Raw genomic sequence first — 21599 nt, 5'->3', positions numbered from 1 at the left:
ATTAAATGGCATGAAGAACTTTGAAAAACTCCAGAGGTAATTTGTAGTATAATTGCTTAAAATGATGAGAGTTCTAAGAGGAAAAAATAAGACTGCAACAATGTAATGTACAGATAGCTTATTTTTCTTTTCTCTGTACAAAGTCTAGACAGGTTGCCCTAAAGCTGCCAAAAGCCTGTCATAGTCTATCAGTATTGATCATTTTTTCACCAGATAGTTCTACAGTATGGTACTGTGACCTAAGGTGTGTCTTTCTGTAGCTATGAAACATCCCTCTGAATTGCCGCAGGTTATAAGATGCGATTATTTTAATAATCTGAAATTCCATTTTAAAAGATACTTTACTAATGTCCACATTTACTATGCTTGAGGGGATATACTCTGTGTCACTTGCATTTAATTAGCACATGCCAAAATGGAGTTGTCAAACATATAAGTTACAATTTTTGGCATTTGGCCATACTTCAGGAAGGTGAATTCTGGTAACTCCTATTTTGTAGAATTATATTTAACAAATCACTGTTTTGTACCTTGCCAGAGATTATATTTTTCAACTTTAAAAAGATGATAAATTCAATTATATTGACAAGTAAAGAGAGCTCTTACCAGTCAGGTTAAATTGCATGTCTAGCAAAAATAACAGTAGCTAATTAAAGTAGCTGAAACTGCTTCAAGGCTTAGAATGTACAAGTATAGACCTGCTTTTAATGAGACAACTCTAACTTTTAATAATTGACCTCAGCTACCAACAAAAACCCTCCTACTGATAATCTTTAAAACATTTAGCCATCAATGACCTTATCAAACCTAGAGCATCTTAAAGGTATGTAAGAATAGGTACTTATAGGGCACCCAGGACAGACCTATTTAACTGCGCGGTAACCCACTATGCAGAATGTGTTATATAAACAAGGCTTATATTTAAAAAACAAAATAACATGCTCCTGGAAACTCTTCCTGAGGCTGCCAAAACAGACATATAATAGGTTGGAGTACATCAGAGCAGGGAGGGGGGAAAGGAGTGTGCTTAATCAACAGCTGTACTATTTGTTTGTTTGGAAAGGGGAGATTCTTCTACAAAGCTAATCTTCTGGAGCAGTTTAAGATGAAACAAAAAACAAGTGGTCTCATATTCATATTGAACAAACTGTTTTGATAGTGTTCACATTTCATTTCACGCAGAGTCAGAATGCTTGTTTTACCACTTCTTATAAACCCAGTACAGTAAGATCTTTTGAAATTAAAGTAGTTAAAATCCAAAACATTCTTGCTGTATGAACAAAACCCAGGAAGCTTCAAGTTCCTCTCGTAGCTAGGATCTTGCATGAGACTACCATGTGCCTCAACTCTCTAATTCTCATATAAATAAAACACTGTCAAAAGAATATATTATAGAATTAAGTTCAACTGAAAATCATGATGCTCTTTATTACAAATTAAATTTTTAAAAAATTGTGCACTTATATTTCAAACAATATTTTACAGTCTTATCAAGTAACCTGGGCCATTACTACATCTCCAGAACACAACAGTTAAAATAAATATTTTAATACCCCAAATCTACTATTATTTGGTTAAATTAACCAAGATAATGTGTCAAATAATGAAGATGAGCATTTAATTTGCAAAGGGAGCTAAGCTAAAAGTAATGCAATTTATTCTTGCCTTAGAGAATGTTGAAGGAAGGGGGAAGAATTTAACCTTTTTATAACACTTGGAGTACAACGCAGAAAGATCTTCCTAGGAGGTTTATCGCTGACAGCTTCAATCCTGTATAATATTAAGCTTGCCTAGACTAATCTCATGACAGAATTTTTTTGTATACTGACAGGATATTCTAACAATGCAGTTACAATTCTACCTGCACCAACTTTAAAAATTAGTCTAAAAATTTTTAGACTAGTGAGTCATGAATAAATATAGTTCTTACTTTAAGTCTTTTTGTATATAATTATATGTTTCAGAATAATATATGGTAAGTTTATTTGGGAAAAAATTAGCTTTCAAATCTAAAAGAGAGATTCTCCTTCGTGTTTCTGTGAAGCTAATTTTAATATCAGATCACAAATAAACAACCAATGTAGGGGATAAGTAAATTAAAACCCACCACTGAGTATTGCCAGCTACGCACTCAGGGGAGGGGAAAAAAAAATCCAGGTAAAAATCCCATCATTTTCAAATCATTGAGTCTTGTTGTCTCTTTCATTAGAACACAAAGCTCACTGCCTTTGTACTCGCTTCATCTGGTGCCATTAAGGTCGGGTCAAATGGACAGCTAACCATATTCTCAACAGTAGCCAAAAGCAGATATTTAGGAAGAGGTAATAAGAACTGAACAAGCAATGAGATGTTTCACCCAAGCACTTGCTCAGCCTCCCACCATTTGTAGCTCAAGGACTTCCTTAGCCGGACTTGGTATCCACTAACCTAGAAATGCAAATGGTTTTCTCTTCCATCAAGCTGCCCAGTTTCCCTCTGAGATCATGATTTTTTTTTTTTACATCCACAACACCCTCTGTTGAAGTATTCTTCCACTTAATTGCATACCATCCGAAGAACAGCTTTCTTTTGCTCAATGACTATTTTCCAGCCAGTAGGTTCATTTGATGCCACCCAGTTCATCTACTGGAAAGGCCAGTGCATATTGTAATAGGAAGACAAAACAAAACTCATCTAGTTTCATAATCTCCAATCTGTGTAAAATACAATAGGTTCTAACATTTTTTTCTTCTTCCTTTGTCCATAGCAAGATTGCAGCTCTTCTCAAACTGAGTGAAAAAAGCAAGATCTTCACTGAAAGCAGTAAGAGATAAAACTTCTATAATTTTTCCTGAATTCACAGAAATTTGGGTGAAATTTAATGAGAAAATTAAGCTTAACTGGCACTTGCTGCCTTGAAAAAGGCCATCTACTTTCTCTCCTAGTCCTCGCTGTGCAGTCCTTCTTTCCCGTGTGCTGGCTCTGGTACTCATCTTGTCTGTTAGTGAGCTGATTCAGGTCACTAAACAGACAGAACAGTCTCCACTCTTTAACTGGGAGAGTTTTCTGTCAACTTGCAGAGCTGGGAGTTGAAAAGCACTGGCGCCAGCTCAAGGAACAACAAGATTGCACAGCCAAGAATGGGGAGAAGGATTTGGACAACCTCTTTCAGCAATAGTGAACCGCTGTATCAATTCAGTTTCCTCAAAAAATCTGAATTTAAATGGTAGCCATTACACAGATAGTGGCCTATATGGAATTAGGTAATGTCAGGTATTTTTTCTGGCAGGCAACTATTCAAATTACTTAATCTGCACCACAACATACACTAATTTATACATTTTATGTAAAAATCAAGATTTTCTAAGATTCAGTGAGACAGCAACACCTGTCTCTAATGATGGATAAAATACAGAAATAAAAACTAGCCATAAGGTAACAACAAGTCACAATAAGAGCATTACCTTGCTCACTGGCAAACAGAAAATGCTGTTCAGCCTCTAATGCAGGTTCACATAAGCCCTACACCAACAAAAAGTAACATGATGCAATCCCAATAGTGGCTAAAACAGATTTCAAGTAAGTTCTCCCCAGATTAGGTTAGGTTCTTTAGTGTTAAGACTAATTCAAAATATTGTAACAATTCAAAATATTTTAACCAAAATTCTAGATACAAATATAGACCAGTCTCCCAAGTGACGGCTGTCATTCCACAGTGAAAGTAAACACAGATAACATGTTGGGACCACATTGTTTTCATCCCTTTCAGAAAATGACTGAAAATTACTGATTAAATCTTTCTTAAGGCTGAAAAGCCACACTCCAAACAGCTGCTAGCCTACTGGTGCCTATCAATGGAGACATGATGTTTTTGTCTTTGCATAAATTTCATGCAATGAATTCTAAATGACCTTACTAGAAATACTTCCAAGTGATCAGGGGACTAAACTTCTTGCAAGTAAAAAGCCTACTTCAGAACATCAAGAAGGATATCATGGGAAGGATGCAATGGCAATGTCTTAAGTTGTGAAGCTAGTTTGCATTATAAACACCAAGAATGCATACTAGAAATGAACACAGAGTATGGTTCCAAGCTTTGATTATGAGAATCCCATTTGAAATAGTGTCAGAAGCATTACTAAAGTGAAGATAAATGGCATGTCCTGCTTATCCTCTATGCACAAGTTCATTCTGTCATACGGAAAGATTATTCAACATACTGGCTGCTACTTACATCCTTGTTTTCTTCTGAACTATAGTTCAAGGCCTGCAATTCAGTGACTCCTCCAATAGCATTAAAAAATAGAAACTGTATTTGTATTTTCTAATCTTCCAGTTCCTTCTTTCCTTCACTGTTCTCTACCCGTTCTCATAAACACTAATGGGCCTAATGCTTCATCAGCAAGCTCTTAAAATACTCTGCAGGCACAATCTGTTTGAAGCCAACCAAATCACCTAGGCATACACTAGTCTGCTTTTTCCCTAGGCAAACCTGAAATCTAGTCACTGTTCTCAATTATGATAGTCATGAGATTTCAGCACTCCTTCTGGGTGAAGACTAATACAAAAATTTTTACAATTTTCCCCTTTCCTAGTATCAACTATGACTAGCTTTTCCACCTCCTCGAGTAATCAACCAGGCCTTCTCTTGGACTTCTTATAACTATTGAGATACTTAAGAAAAATCTGTATTACTCTTGATAATTCTTGCTAGTTGTATCTTACTCTGTACCCGAGTTTTTCAGATTTTGTCTCTGTACTCCCATTTTACAACTTTGCACTGATCCTCAACAACCTGTGAGGCATTCAAAAGCTCAGGATTTAGCCAAAATGGTGCCTTATTACACTTCCAATCTTCTGCACTGAGAAACTGGCATTTTTATCTGTAATGACACCTTTTTATCTTCCAGATTTTACCTACCAATTTCAAATCCATTGACAGTTGTCTTCCTGTAATCCACTGTTTTAAAAATGAATTTATTATTTTAAGTTAAGGCCTTAATGCAGGATTTTTAGCACTTAATATGTAGGCACTCAGACATTGCTTGTGTACCTCAAATAGCTTTGCAATGTGATACATGTTTTAATCACTCCTACAAATAAGGAAATTAAGGTACTTTACCTCTTATTTAGTGGAAGAAAACAATCACACAACTTTCTAGACTCCAACAGTTCAGAGAAATTGCAGTGACTGGAAAGCTAAGAGCTAGATCTGTTGTCCCTAAGTTCCTAGTTCTCTGTTCCAGCTACTTGGTATTAAAAGAGTAGTATTTAAATTGTTATACTATTTAAGATGTGAACACAGAACTCAGATGCAGATGTTTTCCACATAGCTACAGGTGTTTCTCTAATAACCTCTCATTTTTTTCTGTAATATCAGTTCTTTTTGCTAGGAAAGTAACAAGCTTGAAAGTTTCTCATAAAAACCATTAATTTGATAAACATTTAAAATAGGGGGAAAAAAAATCACATTTCTATCACCATTCAGTCCTACCATCACTTTGAAGTAGTTTTGTATCCTTAGAACCCCAAGATTAATGAACTGATGTGACAAATCAGATGATATCTCCTTCAATTTCTCTTCTGCAACAATGATCATCTTTACTTATATGCTGAAACTGTAAGCACTTACAAGACTAACTTGTAAGAAGTTAGTCTTCCCTCACAATTCTGGTTTTGGTGGCTGTGCTTAAACTGAGTGTGCTGGGAAATGTTTCCTGGCTCTAAGGTCTAGCACATACCCTGGGGATATGAAGACAAAGATGTATGTGTACAATAGTCCTTTTCCCCTTTGCTACACTTTAAATAGAAAGGAAAGCTGGGCATCTCAGCTGCAATGGAGTCATGGTACATTTTACAAAGTTTCAATGTAATCTGCAAAGGGAATTCTGTTGTAACCTATTTAATCATCTCAGTGTGCCTCTTCCACACCCTGACAGAAAGCAGGCTTCCATCAGCTTTCTCTTAGTTGATCCTGGCAACCAAAAGATTAAAAGATTCTGTATTTCACATCTTCCTCAGAAAGCTAAATTAAAAAAAAAAAAAAATCTTTGTAATGATAAAATCTTTGTGATGAAAAAAAAATCTTTGTGATGATAAAAAAAAAAAAGTGTGAATCTTACAGGAAATCAAGTAGTTTAGAAAATCTTAAGTAATTTGAAAATTTTCCTAAACGGTCCTGAAATTTGCTAAATGCCCTGCTTTCAAACAGAATTCTGCAGTATTCTTCCTGGGGGCTCAAACCTGTCTACAAGTACGGTTTTGATCCACCTCCAGTAATTCTTGAAATAGACAATAGTCCACTCTGAAGGCTATCCAAAGTGAAGGGGCCTGAGAGTTATACTTTCTTAAAGTCTGAGTTTAAAAAACAATGAAAAGACAGGTTATTTGATAAATACATTAAAACCAGCAAAACATATCAGAATATGGCTTTAAGTATCTATATATTCTATACTAACCAATAAGAAGAAGGGTTCCAACAGCTACACCTCCACCTGGAAACAAAACAAAATGAAGAATAAAATAAGACTACATTTTAATACTATGTTAGAGAACAATTAAGTTTTTTTAGTTTATAAGTCAAAGAAAGGTGATAACGGGGAATTTAAAAATATAAAAGTGAACAACATTTTAATTACCTTTGCAATACTTCCTACAATTCTCTATTATGAAATAATTACACATTACATGTAATTATATATTACACATTACAATTACTTTCACAATATACTGTACTATCATCATTGTGGAAAAAAGATCCTGCAGAGCTCTACGCAACTATGCTCAGGTACTACAATAATGATGTATGGTCTGAGCCAGCGAATTTTTACCTGGATGACTCAAGTGAGTAAACATTCTCCAAATTAAATCCATATTAATCACTACCAAGTGATATTCCTTTGTACCAAGAACCATGTATGTAAAGTCACCTACTAAAAGGCTAGCAAATTCCCACCCAAGTCAATGAGGCAAAATCCTGGTTCCATTGTTTTTTATCTTATTACTGAAAACAGACACGCCAATAAGGCAGGTAGGATTTCACCCAATGAAACCTGGACTGACAGATCACAAACATCATAACACACATCTGAAAAAAAAGATATACTATTAAGGTCTTTTATAGTATGTCTTGGACATAAAAACAACCCTGTGAATGCAGTTGATTGAAATACTTGTTCAAAAATAAAAATAAATTTTGACGGATTTATACGTGGCCACTATTATTTTTCATTCTTTTTGCTTAAACAATTACGATCAATGCTTATGTTCCAATCACAGATGAGTGAATGAACAATAAACAGAACAGAATACTCCCAATATGTTTTGATACATAGATTACTATCCCATTGATCTCAACAGTGTGGAGGACCAGGAAAAAAAAAAAAAAAATCTATGAACTCCCATCCTGGCTGCTTTATTTCCTCCTTGAAGAGACAGCAAACATAATTATGTAACAGCAGTTTAAATAGTTGTCCCAAGAAGGAATTTTAACAAAGACAGTGAAAGAAGAATTCATATTTTATTTTAGGTGAAGAGTAAACTGTTTTATAATCTGAATTCCAAGACTGAAAATAGTGGAATAACTTGAAATCTGACTACAAATATTGTATTGCACAATCATGTAAGACTGTGACAGGAAAGCTCAAAATTCCTGGAAGTGTTCAGATGGCCATATGTAACTAGCCTATCGCAGTGTTTTGCATGAAGGAAACTGCAGTATGTCTTCTGCAATTACATACTGCTTTAAAAGCAAGTTAGGAGCAAACTAAATCACATCAGCACAATATCCAAAGCTCTTGATAAAAGAAGTCAGTTCTGGACTGCATAGATGGACTCTAATGAACAGGGTAATTCAGTCTATCAATTTAAGAGCTCATAAAACTTAACTTGAAATTGATTCCAATTGGGATTGGATCAACTTCTTTATCTTTAGCTCTGCTGGTGGGACTACGAATGTCGGTAACACTGGTAATGTTGATATATACCCAGAAGGAAGAGAAAAAGCAAATTTCTCTCCTATAGCCCAAAAAGTGCTAATATTGTTGCATAATAACACCTGAATTAAACCCACAACAGAATCACTTTGTCATCATGTCATGACGAACCACAATTTGAGCAGTACATGACAGTGCCAATGTTTAGTCAGCTACTAACTTCATAGTTGTAGTTCAACACATCACAGATTTTTTAAGCTATGCTCCTGAGTCAAGATGTACAAATGCCTCAATATTTATGGCAAGCTTATCAAGTAATCAAGCATTTCCTAGATATTTAAAAAAACCCCAACTATAAGTACTGTTTATTGGAAAGTTAAGAGTCACTCATGAAATCCCCATGTTCTAATCCACCAATTTTTGTTCCATTTCATTTGTTCAGGAGATAAATGCAAATGAACCCAAAGGATGTACTATGAAAACAGCCATAAGTAATGTATTGCCTCATGGCAATAAGGACTTAAAATCTTGGTTATAAAAAGCTCACTTGTGGCCACCACAGCAGTAGTGTCTCTTCTGCTTTTAAACTACTTGCACAAGAGAGAATTTGTTTGTCAAACAGTATGTCAGCACAGTCAAAATTCTCACAAGCTATATTTTCAGATCATCAATTGTACTGTCTCTTTCTACAAGCCAGAGTTGTAACATATGTGCACATACCCTGGTTGCTAAAGGCAAACTCAGGTCAGAGGATTGGCTTTACATTATCAGATGTAGTGAACAGTTTGAACAAGTGTATTCTATTAGATGGAATGTAAAACTATTGCAGTCACCATGGTTACATATTCATATTACAATGAGCAACAATAATAGTAAATTAAGCAAAAGACAGACGACAGGAAAAAGTAGCAGGAACGTTGATAGAATCAAAAGGAAGAGGTAAAATCTTCACATTTCCTAAGAAAACTTCTGTGAACTTGTAATTCTTCCTTATTTTGCCATTTTAATTTTTCTTTGCCAGTATCTAAGGCAGTACTACATGTAAACAACTAAGCAAGACTCGTAACTTTCTGCATTGCTACCTACAGCAATGAGATTTAAGGCCTTAGGGACAGAAACATAACAAACTTTGCAACTTGAGAAGTGTCCCAATTGTTTTCAAAGCATATCTGTGACCTTTTTCAAGCAGCTTAAAACAAAACATTCAATACCAAGCACGTGATGGTTACATTACACAATAGTTACAGCTTATTACAGAGAACTGCTTCGGCACAAATCAGGCATATATGGTCTATAAACCTTGAAAGTAAACTTGAATATAAAGCCTGGAGATGCAAGAAGCACCTTAATGGTAATGTGGCATTTGAAATCCAGCACTTATCTACCACTTCCTTTTGAAAGGAAATGCATTTATTAAGGAAGGGCTAGCTATCACAAATAATGTAACAAATCAGCCAGTGTAGGGTAAAAGAAATTCCTCCACATATCCTCTGCCTTTTCCTCCCTTCAAAAGTTTCTAATTAGAACTGTGTCTGATAACAGCATGCTTTCCCTTACTCACAGTTATTCATAAGCTATATCTTCCTGTCTGGTAAATAATACCATATTTGGGTTGCACCTTCTGAACAAGGCAAACTCAAATCCAAGCCCAAAGCATGAGAGCTGGAAGACTAAGCCTGGTGACCATTAACAAATATGTCTATGAAAAATACCAGACTAAACCAGTTTATAGTAACTTCCATTGGTAATTTATACAAAAAGGTTTGTCCTCAGTCCCTGGTGACAATAAAATTAAATATTTTGTACAGTCAATTATTTAACTGCTAGTGGACAAGATGAAAGGAAAAAAAGTAACAGCATTCTTTAAGAAACACATAAACAGCATTCTGTAAGACATTTACGAAGCATTTCCACACAAACCCAAAAAGGACATGAAGGAGACCAAGTACAATACTTCTACAGTCACCAGCGCAGTGGGCTGCATCAACAGAAGCTCAGTCAGTTGGTCAAGGGATGTGACTACTCCCCCATACTCAGCACTCATTAGCTCTCATCTGGGATAGAACGTCCAGCTTTGCACCCCGCAGTACATGAAAGAAGTAAAGATAAACTTAAGTAAGTCCAGCAGAGGGGCACTGAGATGGGGGAAATGACCCAAGAGGAGTGGCTGAAGGAACTGGCCTTGTTTAACCTGGAGAAGAGAGGAAGACCTAAGAGCAGCCTGCTGGTACCTAAGAGAAGCTACTGAGAAAACAGTTGAGCTCTTTGCTGAGGTGCAGAGTGGGAGGGCAAGAAACAACAGGCATAAATTGAAACAGGAAAAGTTCCAAGTGTATATAAGGAAAAAGAAAATTCCCTACAAAGATAATTAAGCATTGGACTGGGTTGTCCAGAGAGGCTGTGAAATCTCTGCCATTGCAGATTTTCAAGACTCAACTGGACAAAGCCCTGAGCAACCAACTCTGAATTCAGTGCTGAGCCTGCTTTAAGGTTGCAGTAGATGAATTCCTAAGGCCCCTCCCCAGCCTCCAAAATCAATGATTCCATACAGGTCCACCTAGCTGGGCGGTCTGTCTCCAACAATGCCTAATACCTGGTATCAATGGAAATTTTATTATAGTACAGCATGTTTGGCATGAGTCTTTCCTGGCCTACCCACTCAGCCTCCAGAAATCAGTGATTTAAGGGCTAGGAGGTTAGCAAAGATTTAACACAGGAATATAGGGTTTCCCAGTTATTCAAATGTGCCGCAAACCAAAAAACATTGTAAAAGTATTTTCAAAAGTTGCTATTCCTAGGCCTGACGAACTTTCTTGATGTTCAAGGGTAAAACTTGTTAAGGTCAGGAAATTACTGAATATTCAAAAGACAAGAAAAAGGTATTTTAGAAGGGATCCTGGATTTACTGGAAGAAGTCTCCCCAGTTTCCATAACAAACCACTAATTATGTTAGCAAGTGCCTGGACATTTAGGGGATTGCCACCATGGGAACCGTCTACATCTTCTGACCCATGCTGTGCAAAATCCACTGTTTATAAAACAGAATAGGAACAAGAACTGGAATATTCAATGCAAATTTTATATTTATGCAACCACAGGGTTTCACAAATTACACTCACTTAATGAAATACTTCTCTCTTAAGGAAGAAAAGCTTTCTCCATAAGGATGCCAATCCCTGATGGAAATGCAGATGTTCCCTACCAAACAAACAGACAGACAGAAAAGATACAGAAGTGTGATTCTCCTTAAGATACACAGGCTGCAAAAACTTTTTTATAGAATGGATACAACTTTTATATTTATCATTATTCATAGAGAATATTCTTAGAAAGAAAAATGATATATTCCTATATTCCATGGACTCCTCCAGGGATGACTGAGCAAAGCTAAAGTCAAGCCTTCCTCACCTAAAAGTAGTCCCATCCATGTACACTGAAGATGTACTGCAACATATCAGTAGTTAGTAAAAGGATCATGCAGCCCTAATGCATACAGATAAAACACGCTGTTTATACCCATGAAATGAATTAGTTCCCAATCCAAGTAAATGGTCCTAGCTCATGGCACAGATTATAACATAGCAATGGTGACAACGGATCAGTCCAAGGAACTATCTAGCATCTTGACACTGACAGTAGGCAAAAGCAGATTCACAGACAGTAAGAACAGCGTCACATTAGTGTAACTTCACTAAACAGAGCATTTATAATGAAGTAGCAGTGGCGAGCAAGGCAGAAGAGCCACGCTGAGAGTTCAGTCTTATGGTAAAACGCATCCTAAAAATTGCTGTACTGAAGAACCAGAACTACACCACATTCAATTACGAGTTAATTCAGGAAATATATTTTTCAAAACCGAAAACTTCAGACCCTTTACTGTGACAGTTTGAAATATGGCAGGAATGTGTTACTAAGTAAATTTACAGAGTAGCTTTCCACTCTAGAAAGGTGGTTAACCGGATTTAAATGAACGGTAAATGGCAATCTTCTCCGCAAGCAGGCTGCAAAGCAGGCGCACCTGCCCGGACCACCTCCCTCCTCCTCACACGGGGGCGGGGGGGCTCAAGGCGGGAAACGGATCCTGCTTTGCCCCTTCCTCTTCCCCCCCCACCCCCCATCCTCCCCCCAATCCCGGGAACTGTGGGGAGGGAGTAAAAGCCTGCGGGAGCAGCTGTGGGGTCATGGAAGGTAAATGACAGGAAGGGCCTGGCAAAGGAGAGGGCCGCCGGGCGGGGGAGGGCAGCACCCAGGTCCCGCTCCCCACCAACCTAGCACACAGTCCAGGGAGGGGAGCCCGCTGGAGAGCAGCAGCTGCCCGTGGCGAACGGAAGGCCGAGTGCCCGCGACAGCGGCCAGGCGGCTGCCGGCCGCCGCCTTCCGCTGGAAGCTGGTGGCCCCGCGGCCCCGCACCGCACCGCCGGCCGCCGGCGCCGCCATCTCGGCTGCCTGTGGGTTGACAGGGGCAAGGGGACGCCGGGAAGAATCAAGCCCTTTCCTCTCCACCAATGGGAGAGCGGCTTCGGAAACGCGCTATCCAGTGGGAGACCGCGTTGTTTGCACGTCCCGGGCTAAAGGGGCGGGGGAAAGGCTGGGGCGCCCGGTAGCCAGCAGGCAGGTGAGTGTGGCGGGGCTGGGCTGCAGGGCGCGGGGTGCCGCTTCGGCGGGCGTCTCGGAGCTCCGGCCGAGTGCGGGGGCCGGGGCTGAGAGGGGCCGGTAGCGGGAGGCGGCGGCTGGGCCTCGTCCCGCCCAGGTGCGGGGCCGGCGTGCGAAGGCGTGGGTAGTGCGTTGCCGGTGGCGGTGACTCGGGGAAAAGCCCTCTTTCTTCACGCTGTTGGGATGCCCGAGGTGTCAGTAAGGCTTGAAGTAACCCCTGGGTTACAACACCCCTGGGTTATGTCGCCCGTCTCTGTGCCGCGCCGTCGGCGTCACCCCCTTCGAAAAAAGCTTTTCGTGTATGCGAGCCTGGACGTGAACAGGAAGGAAAAAGTATTTGTAAAACGTTCTTTTTTTTCTAACGGTATTTAAGTAACAGTATGTAACATAGTATACAAGTATGCGTGGAGTCCCTCACGCGGTTGTAAATAACCGCAGATCTGTAATAAATGTACGACTTGAGACATCTCATTGGAAGCAAGATCTTGCATCAATGTGATGGCTCTGGACCATGCCATAAGCCAAGAGCTGTAGCAGAAAAAGTTGCTTTACGTGAGAAATGTGATTTCTGTGCTTCATTAGCATTCATTGTTGATTCAGTTACTAATATTACAGAAAGCTATTTTGTGTATTTTGGAAGAGTAGCATGTCCTTTACTCTTTATTAGCAATTTATGGACAGTAGCCTGGGGCCTTGTACGTGGCAGCAAACAACTGCCCTAGACTGAGTGTATGTAAAAGCTGGTGAAATATCTGAATTTGATATTTCCTTTGCTGCTGTTCTTTTATACAAAGACATTAAAATGCTTTTTATCTTGAAAATGAAAAATTTTATTATGCTTGCTTTGTAAATCAACACTTTATGTTATAGTACTCTGAATTTAAGAGAAATCCCTATGAGCATATAGAAGAGCCACTGTCACAAGTATTTGTGTATTTATTTTTAATCTATTGGTGGTTCAGATGCATCAAAAGCTACTTGAAGACATTTGCACATAGCAGGATGTACTAATGAGTCTCTAATGTTATAATTCCCTACTCTCCATCTTTGATTTCAGTAAATGATTTTTGTTATTGCTATAAACCATGGTTTTGAAGACCTGTGGTTGTTTTTTAATTGATGTTTAATTTCTTCTTTTAATTGAGGAAAAAAATCATACTCATATTAAATATGAACAGCAAGAAAGAGCAACAATATGTTAACAATCCTGAACGTCAAAGTTTTTCCTTCATATCAAATTCAAGCTCAGGAGCACGAAGTTTCAGTATTACATCTTCCTAGCTGGCAAAATTGCATTAATTTTGCTGCTGACCGAGCTTCTTTACATGTTAAGGAGTGGACAGTTTAAGATCTTTATCATGAGTATCAAGAGGTTGTCTTAATGCCAAACTGTGAAATATTGAATAATGAATATTTAATTTCAAATGTGGATTATTTTCCAGTGGATGTTAGAAGTATTTGTCTTTAGAGGAAAAAAAAAATTGAAGGACACATTTAAAAACAGGTCAGGAAATAAATATAGTATTAAATGTAATTTCTGTAGGATCTGACTAATGATTTGTGAATATCTGGAATAGGAAAGACTTTAACAAAATAAAGGCTTAAAATGTAGTGCACAGTTCTTTTTTAAAAGAGTTCAAGAATGCATAATTGTTAGTGGGATTCTCTGGTGTAAATTCTGTATAATTGAGTGAGGAGGCTGAAACTTGCAGAGAGTTCTCCACTTTCAAAACATCACATCAGCTCTTCCATTTCTTGCTGTATTGCCATTCTGGAGTCCAGATGCTTAAATATTTCAGATATGAGTGCTTGCAAATGTGTGTAACACTTAAAAATTGCAGTATATCTATAGAGAGCTTTTTAATAGAATGCTTGTAACCCAAAGAAGATATCTTTGATAAGTCACCACTACTTACCTATCAGAAAAAGAATCAAATGAAATGCTACATGTACTTCGTCTCAGTGATTTCCCCCCCCGCCCCCTCCCCATTCCAAGCAGTACACTTCCTTTTGTTACTTTAATGAGACAAAGTATTTCTTTGCTTGTTTTTTAAGTAAAATGTACTAATATAGGTTGCACTAACTTTACAGAATAGGTGTAAATACACATCCAGGGCTGAGCCCTCTCTCTTGTTTGTCCATTTCTCATTGGTATTTCTCTGACAGGTAGCTCTTATCCTTTTTTCCTTTTTTTTTTTTCCTTTTTCTTATTTCATTTTCCCACAGCAGAATTAAAACTAGAGGCTAAATTTTTTTTCCCTCTTTCATTTTGGAGCCCAGATTCTGAAAGCATTTTGCCATTGGGAATGTTTTCGCTGTGGTATTAAAATTTCTTGCAGAAAGTGCAAGTTTACTGGAAATCTCAACATCTCCCGAGCTGATCTAACAGGTCAGCATTGCTGAAAGAGGAAGTGTTGTTTCCTTTTCCTCCTCTGCTTCTGGTGATTCAGCCCAACAAACCCAGGTGTCTGTCAGATCCTTTCTTGAGCTGATTCAGCCACTAATCTGATTTGGAACTATCTATCCACTTTCTTAATAGGTTAATTTTGTGTTATATTGCTAAGTTGATGCAATAAGGAAAGGGGCATATAGACACAGTGGGGAGGGGGCAATTGAACCTTCCACCTCTTGCTGGCTGTGAACTGTTAATTCACCTCACCCTGTGAACCTCGCAGCTATTTCGGACTTCTATGTATTTTTAAATAAAGTGATATTTTTGTTATAAATTTTGTGAGTTGACATCCTTTGAAATATAGAGAAACTCTCTTATATTGTAACTTAGAACAGACTTTCAGATACTACAAAAAAAAGTAGAAATAGTTTTTCAGTATAAGAACTGAACGTTAAAAAGTATTGCAGTAATTCTGTTTGTGATGTTCTTTTTTCATCTTTCACATTTTAAGATGATGGGTACTGTTAAAGTCCTACTGATTTAGAAAGCAGGTGGAAATAAGCAATTTTTCAAAGATTTAATTTAAAAAAATTAACTCTAATACAATAAAGTTTTACAAGTGAGTATATGCTTATGAAAACACCACTTAGAACATCTGACTTCACCTGTGTTTCGTTTCAGACAGTTAGAGAACAAACTAATTTTATGGAATTTTCTTTATTTTGAAGTCAATAGTGTTTCATTTTCAGGAATAATAATAGCTTTTTCACTCTCTTTGAATAATACTAAAGGTTTGCTTATGTTCACGTGTCCACTTTCCAAAAGATGAATTTCCAGCCATTGTAAAAGATCCCACTAGGGGCTGTCTGACAGAAAGCAAGACCAGGGGAATTGTAATTTTACATACTACTATATAAACACCCCTCATCCTCAAATACACATTAGTAGGTAGTTAAGTCCTACTATTCCTGCTCTAGGGATGGAATTGAAATGCAGAGAAAGTAAAGAACATGGAGATGATTGCAAGCGATCAGGAAATGTCTTAGTAAGTTATTTGTTGTCTGCTGAGCTATGGCAACTGACTACAGCCATACTCAGCTCATTGTAGAATGGAGAAGTTTAAACCTTTGTGTCTAGATTGGGACGTCTTAAACTGTAGAATAATCAACTTTTGTTTCTTGCTGCTTGCATATTACCATGTAGACCTGATCAAATGTTTATGTCAATTTTAACTGCAAATCCTAACTCTAGTATGAAGAAATCAAGCTCTGGTTTCCATTTCTTGTAAACTTGCTGATCCAATTCAACTACTAGCGTATGCCAAATGCAGATTCTAAGATGGATTAAGAGGATTTTGGGTGAGAATTCCCTAAGGAAAAAATGGAGGGAATACAATGGGTGAGTGAGAGAGCAATCAAAACATTTGGGAAAAGGTATGCTTGGAATTAGTTCTGCAAGTATGTTTGTCATTTCTTTTCAAAAGCTGTAGCCTACGGATTTGGTGAATATCCTAGTGTCCCCAAAATAGCAGCACTTCTTAAAGTGTGCTTTAGATATCTTGTGTTTGGTAAGAGGAAACACACCTGCTGTGGCTGTCATTGCCTCTTTTCTTTGTTTACTGCATGCAGCCTACATGGGTTGCAGATGTAAACTCTTTGGACCTTCAGTTAATGCAAGCTGAGGCTGTATTGGAGCAGTGTTTCTCAACAAGACTATGTTATTGATGTACATATTTTATTTTCCTTGATTTCAAATTAATGTTTTTGCTACATTTTAATTGTGCCTTATAAGATTCAGTGTATGCTCTTGTCCTTCCGTGGCAATGAGCAAAATGCTATCCATTTTGGAATAAAACGCATCAGTGCATTTTGTTTCAAAACCGTATGTCTGCCTGATCAGTAATATTTTTCTGTTGGGTTTATGTAGGGGATAGAGAACTAGAAAACTGCAACCTGGTGGCAGTTCTAATTCATAATCTTATTAGTGTTTGCTGTTCCATCGCCAAGCTGCTTCCCTCATCAGTTCTGGAATGTGATGGTATTAGACTGTACTGATTAAAGTTTTATAGTCACCAAATCAGATTAGCTGTTGAGTCACCTGACTAGGTAGGGCTCGCAGTCATGTGATCCAGTGCCCTGCTGAGCTCCCGCTGGGAGCTGAAACAAGGTAGTTTGCTTTTGAGATGTTCTTAAGCATCTAACAGCATGGGTCATGGATTATGGCTGCAAAGAAGATGGCTTCATTTTCCTGATCTTTGAACTAGCTAGAATGGGATAAGTTTGAAAGTGCAGGATCTTCAGGCCATGAGCCAACAACTGGAAAGAATGTTTAATCCTGGAAGTTCTGACACCGAAAGACCTGGGTTTTTTTCAGTATGAAAAAGCTTAAAGACTACTTATCCAATCAGTCCATGGAAAACGCGAGGATTAGTGGGAGGGTTTAAGACATACCAGTTGTATGATATTATATAAAACATGATATGATTTTCTTCAGAAAGCCTCTGGGTGTTACCTAAATGCATCCCTGTGGGTATACTGAACAACAGCGATAAAAATGTGAACCTGTGTCAAATTTAAACAGCTCTTTTAAAATAGAAGCAAAGAAATTAGGAGACAACTTGAGTTAAAGTGCTGAAGACAGTGGTTTAATAAATCTTTAAAAAGTTATTTAATGTTTCTGTAACTTCAGATTGCACAAATGTGCAGTATAGTATTACTGAAAGTTGCAGAACAGTGATATTGAAAGTGAGTTGTAAGTTGAATGTACTGTCTTAAGTGTCGTGCGGATTAGTGGTGTACTTCATAGAGATTATTTTCCTTCTGTTTATCATAAAAAGAGGAATTCTCATTTAAAAAAAAAATAATTTGAAAATACTTGTAAGACAGGACTAAAAGCAATGGAAAAAACCCAAACCCAACAATTTGAAAAGGAGTATTATTTGTATTACTGCTTTTGATATTCTGTAATGTTTTCCATACTGGGTTCCATGTCCATATAAAGCTTACTTCAAGTTTAAAAACTAGAAATTAAGCCAGATTGATTCCAGCCTTTTCAGATGCTTAACATCCAGGACTCTATTTCATATTGAATACAAATGGCTGCCCTCAAAGAATAAAACAGTTTGTCACTTCAGCATGCCTGTGGAAGACGTGAAGAGTAAACTTTGTGTTTCAACTGGAAAAACAAAATTTAAATGCTTTAATATTTTGAGACTTTGTTGTTGTCTTCCAATTGTATCTGCAGATATTTAATGAAATAGGCATTTCTAAAGCCAGGTAAATAATGTAAGTAATTATGATCTATGGAAATGAAAGGTTTAATAGCTGTGACTTTTAAAATGTAATTTATATTAGTGCAGTTTATGCAAAAGTACGAAATAACTTATTACATGTGCTTTAGAGCCTAAGATTCACTGCATATCTGTAAAAATGTGTCACTGAAATGAATTTATAGTTGCTATAGCATTTTTTCCTGACATGTTGGTATTACAAAGCTTAAGAATCGGCACATTTGGGGTTTCAAAAAAAGTGTTATGTTTTCTGCTAAGTTGTTAGCACTTTTAGTCTTCAAAGGCATTATTCCAAATAACCAATTTCAACTGTTACTTCTATTACAAATCTACAGTATCAGCAGGTGCTGGAATACAGGCAATGTTTGCTCCTCACCTACGTTGTGGGATTTTATAGAAAGTGCTCTTTTTCGGATTTAGCTTTTTTGTCCATCATCTCTGCAATATTGTGAGACCTGAAACCTGTGAAATGCTTTGGCAAAGCAATGGAGGCCTCCCCATGGCCAGAAAAGATTTAACTGATCCCCTTCAGAATTCTTTTAAAATTGTAGCTCATCTCTGCTTGCTGAAATATTTTTAGGGAGTTTTCATAACAAAGAATTTTCCCTGTCTTATAAAGTTAGCCAAAACCAAACAGTAATGTTTCAACAAGAAGTACTTCTGCAGTAGTTTCTGAATTTAAACAAAATCTAGGTCTTTAGTCTTCTAGTTGCACAGCCCGACCTGTCTGACCTCCCCTCTTATATAAAGGAAATGTTAACTATTCTTATGCTTACAAGTAATTTCTGACTACTGTGCTGGAGTGTAGAATCTGTATTGCTGACACTCTTTCGGATTAGCTTTCAACAGCTGGCTCTGGCATCTGTTGAAGTAATGACAGACATGCTAGGTGAGATTCAGAAAGTTCCTACTTGGGGGTAGAACGATGAACTGACAGTTAATAGAAAATAAATCTCAAACCCTCAATGACAGCAGAGATGGGACACTTTGCCAGTGTGCTTACTTGTAAGGATGTAACTTCTTGGTGAGTCCCACAAACTTGCAATCTCACCTTTCCAGTGTACTGGCCAACGATGTATTCTGATCATTGTGACTTCCATAGATATTCCAGACAGGTAGGTTAATGCTAGCTTGGTTATTCAGCCACTGCCAGCGTGGTAGTCACTTCAGATCATGTAGTGTCCTCTAACAAGCAGTTTCCCCACCCTTTTTGCCCATTCTTTCTTATATTTATGAACTACTCAATCTTTGCACGTCTGATAAAGACATGCAAAAGAGCAGTGTTTGAACTGAAATGCATACAGGTGTGTTACAAGGACCTAGATGTAGTAATTTATATAGCACTGTGAATAGTGATACAGTTACTGGCCCAGCTCAGGATGACGCTAGTTCTGGCTTTCCCAAGTAGTGATGTTGATCAGCGGTTTCACAGAAGCGTACAATCCTCAGGTTTTGCTGAGGACAAGATACTGCAGAGTCATAGGAACATTCAGGTGCATTCGATGGACTTCTGTCTAGTTTCACAGCATCATGACCATCCGTAGAGTGGGGGATGAACCAAGATGTGCTGCTGTAAATAATTCTGTAGAGCTGTGTAACTCTACCTTTTCTGAGCAGAGGGACAGAAGTCTTGCCTGCTTTTCAAAAGACATGACTCTTGTAAGAACTTGTTTAGAATGGTAAACTAATTAGATCATTGAGAAGTAGATGAAGAGAAGACGCATTTTGGACTTTAAGTAGGCAAGAATTAAAATTTAGATTTTTCACTGTGAATTATAAAGTTAGGTAAAACACAAGCAAGCAATCTAGTAAAACTCACTTTAAATATAAAAAGCCAGATCCACTGTTGGCTACTTAAGAAAACTTACATTGTTCCAAATTTGGAATAATATTGTGATGAAAAAAGCAGAAAACACTGAATATCTGGCTTTTTTGTAGCCAAGCTGTATTTTAGCAAACTTCCATTATTCTTTATCTCAATGGATTCAGCTTCTTCCATCTCCTGTACTGAGCCTGCCAATTCCATGCCAAAACTGCTGTATTTGCCAAAATCCCATTTCAGGAGCATGTATCTAGGAGTAGGGCTACCTAAGCAAGCTAGCTCCCTTGTGCGTCAGTGTCTGAGAATCACCTTTGTGGTTCTCAAGTTACTATCTACTCAAGCCAAGTTGTTATCCACTCAGTAGTGCACTGAAGTTTGTGTTGACTCGAGTTAGCTTTTGCTAGCCTAGATATTAGTGCTGTGATGGTAGCAATTGTTGAAACCTTTTTATTGTTTTTGTATGAAAATAATGCATATGTGTTATTTCATTGCAATGGAGGACTCATTCTGGAGGAAGTAATTTATCTGAATTTTTAGTCATATGACTTACGTGTACTTGATTGAAATACCTCCTCAGTTTCCATATTTTCATTATTTCTGTGAATTAGAGCTGTCCCTGTGTCCCTAAAAAAGGAAGAAAGGTAATTGAGCTTCCTTCAAATACATTTTTATGTTTCTGAGAAAGCTGTTGCACGCTCTTGGAGCTGCATGTTTCCACCATTTCTCTCTCAGCTGTGCTTCCATTGGTCCAAGAAGTGTGAAGCAGTGTTTGGTCTTGATGTTCTCATGCTATTGCCAAGCTGCAATGATTTTTTTTTTTTACAGAATTTTAACATTTCTGGCATGAAAGACATAAAATTTACGAACGTTAAATTCTAGGACGATCATCGGTCTTCTCGGCACGTACGCAATATTTGTGAAAGGAGCTGTATGACCAGTCCCTGTTTTTCCTTTTAAAAGGGCAAGCCAAATTAGTAAACTCGGATGAAATAAAATCTGATCACTTATTAAAAACTTAAACAGTTTCTGAGAAAGCAATTCAGTCAGGGAGATGTGATATTAGTGAAGTTATACAATGATTGTTTCTGTACTATTTTTCTGTTTTACAAGTACTTGTGTCCTCATTTGAAATTTGGATTTGGGGTGGTTATCTGTGGTAAAATAAGCCATATAGGCCCTTCTTGGTAATCAGTTTAGTACCGGTGATAATGCAGTTTGTAGGGCTGGAGTGCGCTCAGTGTCTTGGAGATACTCTGTACCTCAGTATATAATCATTTGCTAATTTTGAGAAAGGCACCTCTACTTATTTGATTCACTAAGTAGTCAGTTTTCTCACTTATTATTGTGTCAGCTGTATCTTTTACGTTAAACCATCAAATTAAATAATAGTTTATGCTGGCTTTTTATTTTAGTTCATGCATTTAAAACCTGGAACTCAGATAAAAAGATAGTTTCAGAATAAATTCAGTATATTATTTATGAGTGGAGCAACACATTAGCATTGAGTTCACAATAGATCATATCGCTTTT

General features: G+C 37.6%; 2 protein-coding genes across 4 annotated transcripts in view; one reads left to right on the top strand and one right to left on the bottom strand.

Annotated features, from left to right (window-relative positions):
- The window catches only part of ELP4 (elongator acetyltransferase complex subunit 4), a 154422-nt gene extending 142048 nt beyond the window's left edge, over nucleotides 1–12374 (bottom strand). For both annotated transcript variants that reach the window (XM_075502052.1, XM_075502053.1), the window contains exons 1-2: nucleotides 12182–12374; nucleotides 6438–6473 (exon numbers count right to left, since the gene is read on the bottom strand). In XM_075502052.1, coding sequence (XP_075358167.1) covers nucleotides 6438–6473; nucleotides 12182–12350 — 205 coding nt within the window. In that variant the 5' untranslated portion in view covers nucleotides 12351–12374. The remainder of the gene's footprint in view (nucleotides 1–6437; nucleotides 6474–12181) is intronic.
- The window catches only part of IMMP1L (inner mitochondrial membrane peptidase subunit 1), a 37631-nt gene continuing 28109 nt past the window's right edge, over nucleotides 12078–21599 (top strand). The window contains exon 1 of one of the 2 annotated variants that reach the window (XM_075502055.1): nucleotides 12078–12101. The gene's annotated coding sequence lies outside the window, so the exon portion shown is untranslated. Of the gene's footprint in view, nucleotides 12102–12464; nucleotides 12529–21599 lie in introns of those variants that run through there. The other variant, XM_075502054.1, reaches the window with a different exon arrangement.

Source organism: Mycteria americana, chromosome 5, assembly GCF_035582795.1.
Source record: "Mycteria americana isolate JAX WOST 10 ecotype Jacksonville Zoo and Gardens chromosome 5, USCA_MyAme_1.0, whole genome shotgun sequence".
NCBI classification, from domain to species: Eukaryota; Metazoa; Chordata; class Aves; order Ciconiiformes; family Ciconiidae; genus Mycteria; species Mycteria americana.
Note: the sequence above shows the minus strand (reverse complement) of the source record. Positions and strands in the feature narration are given on the sequence as shown.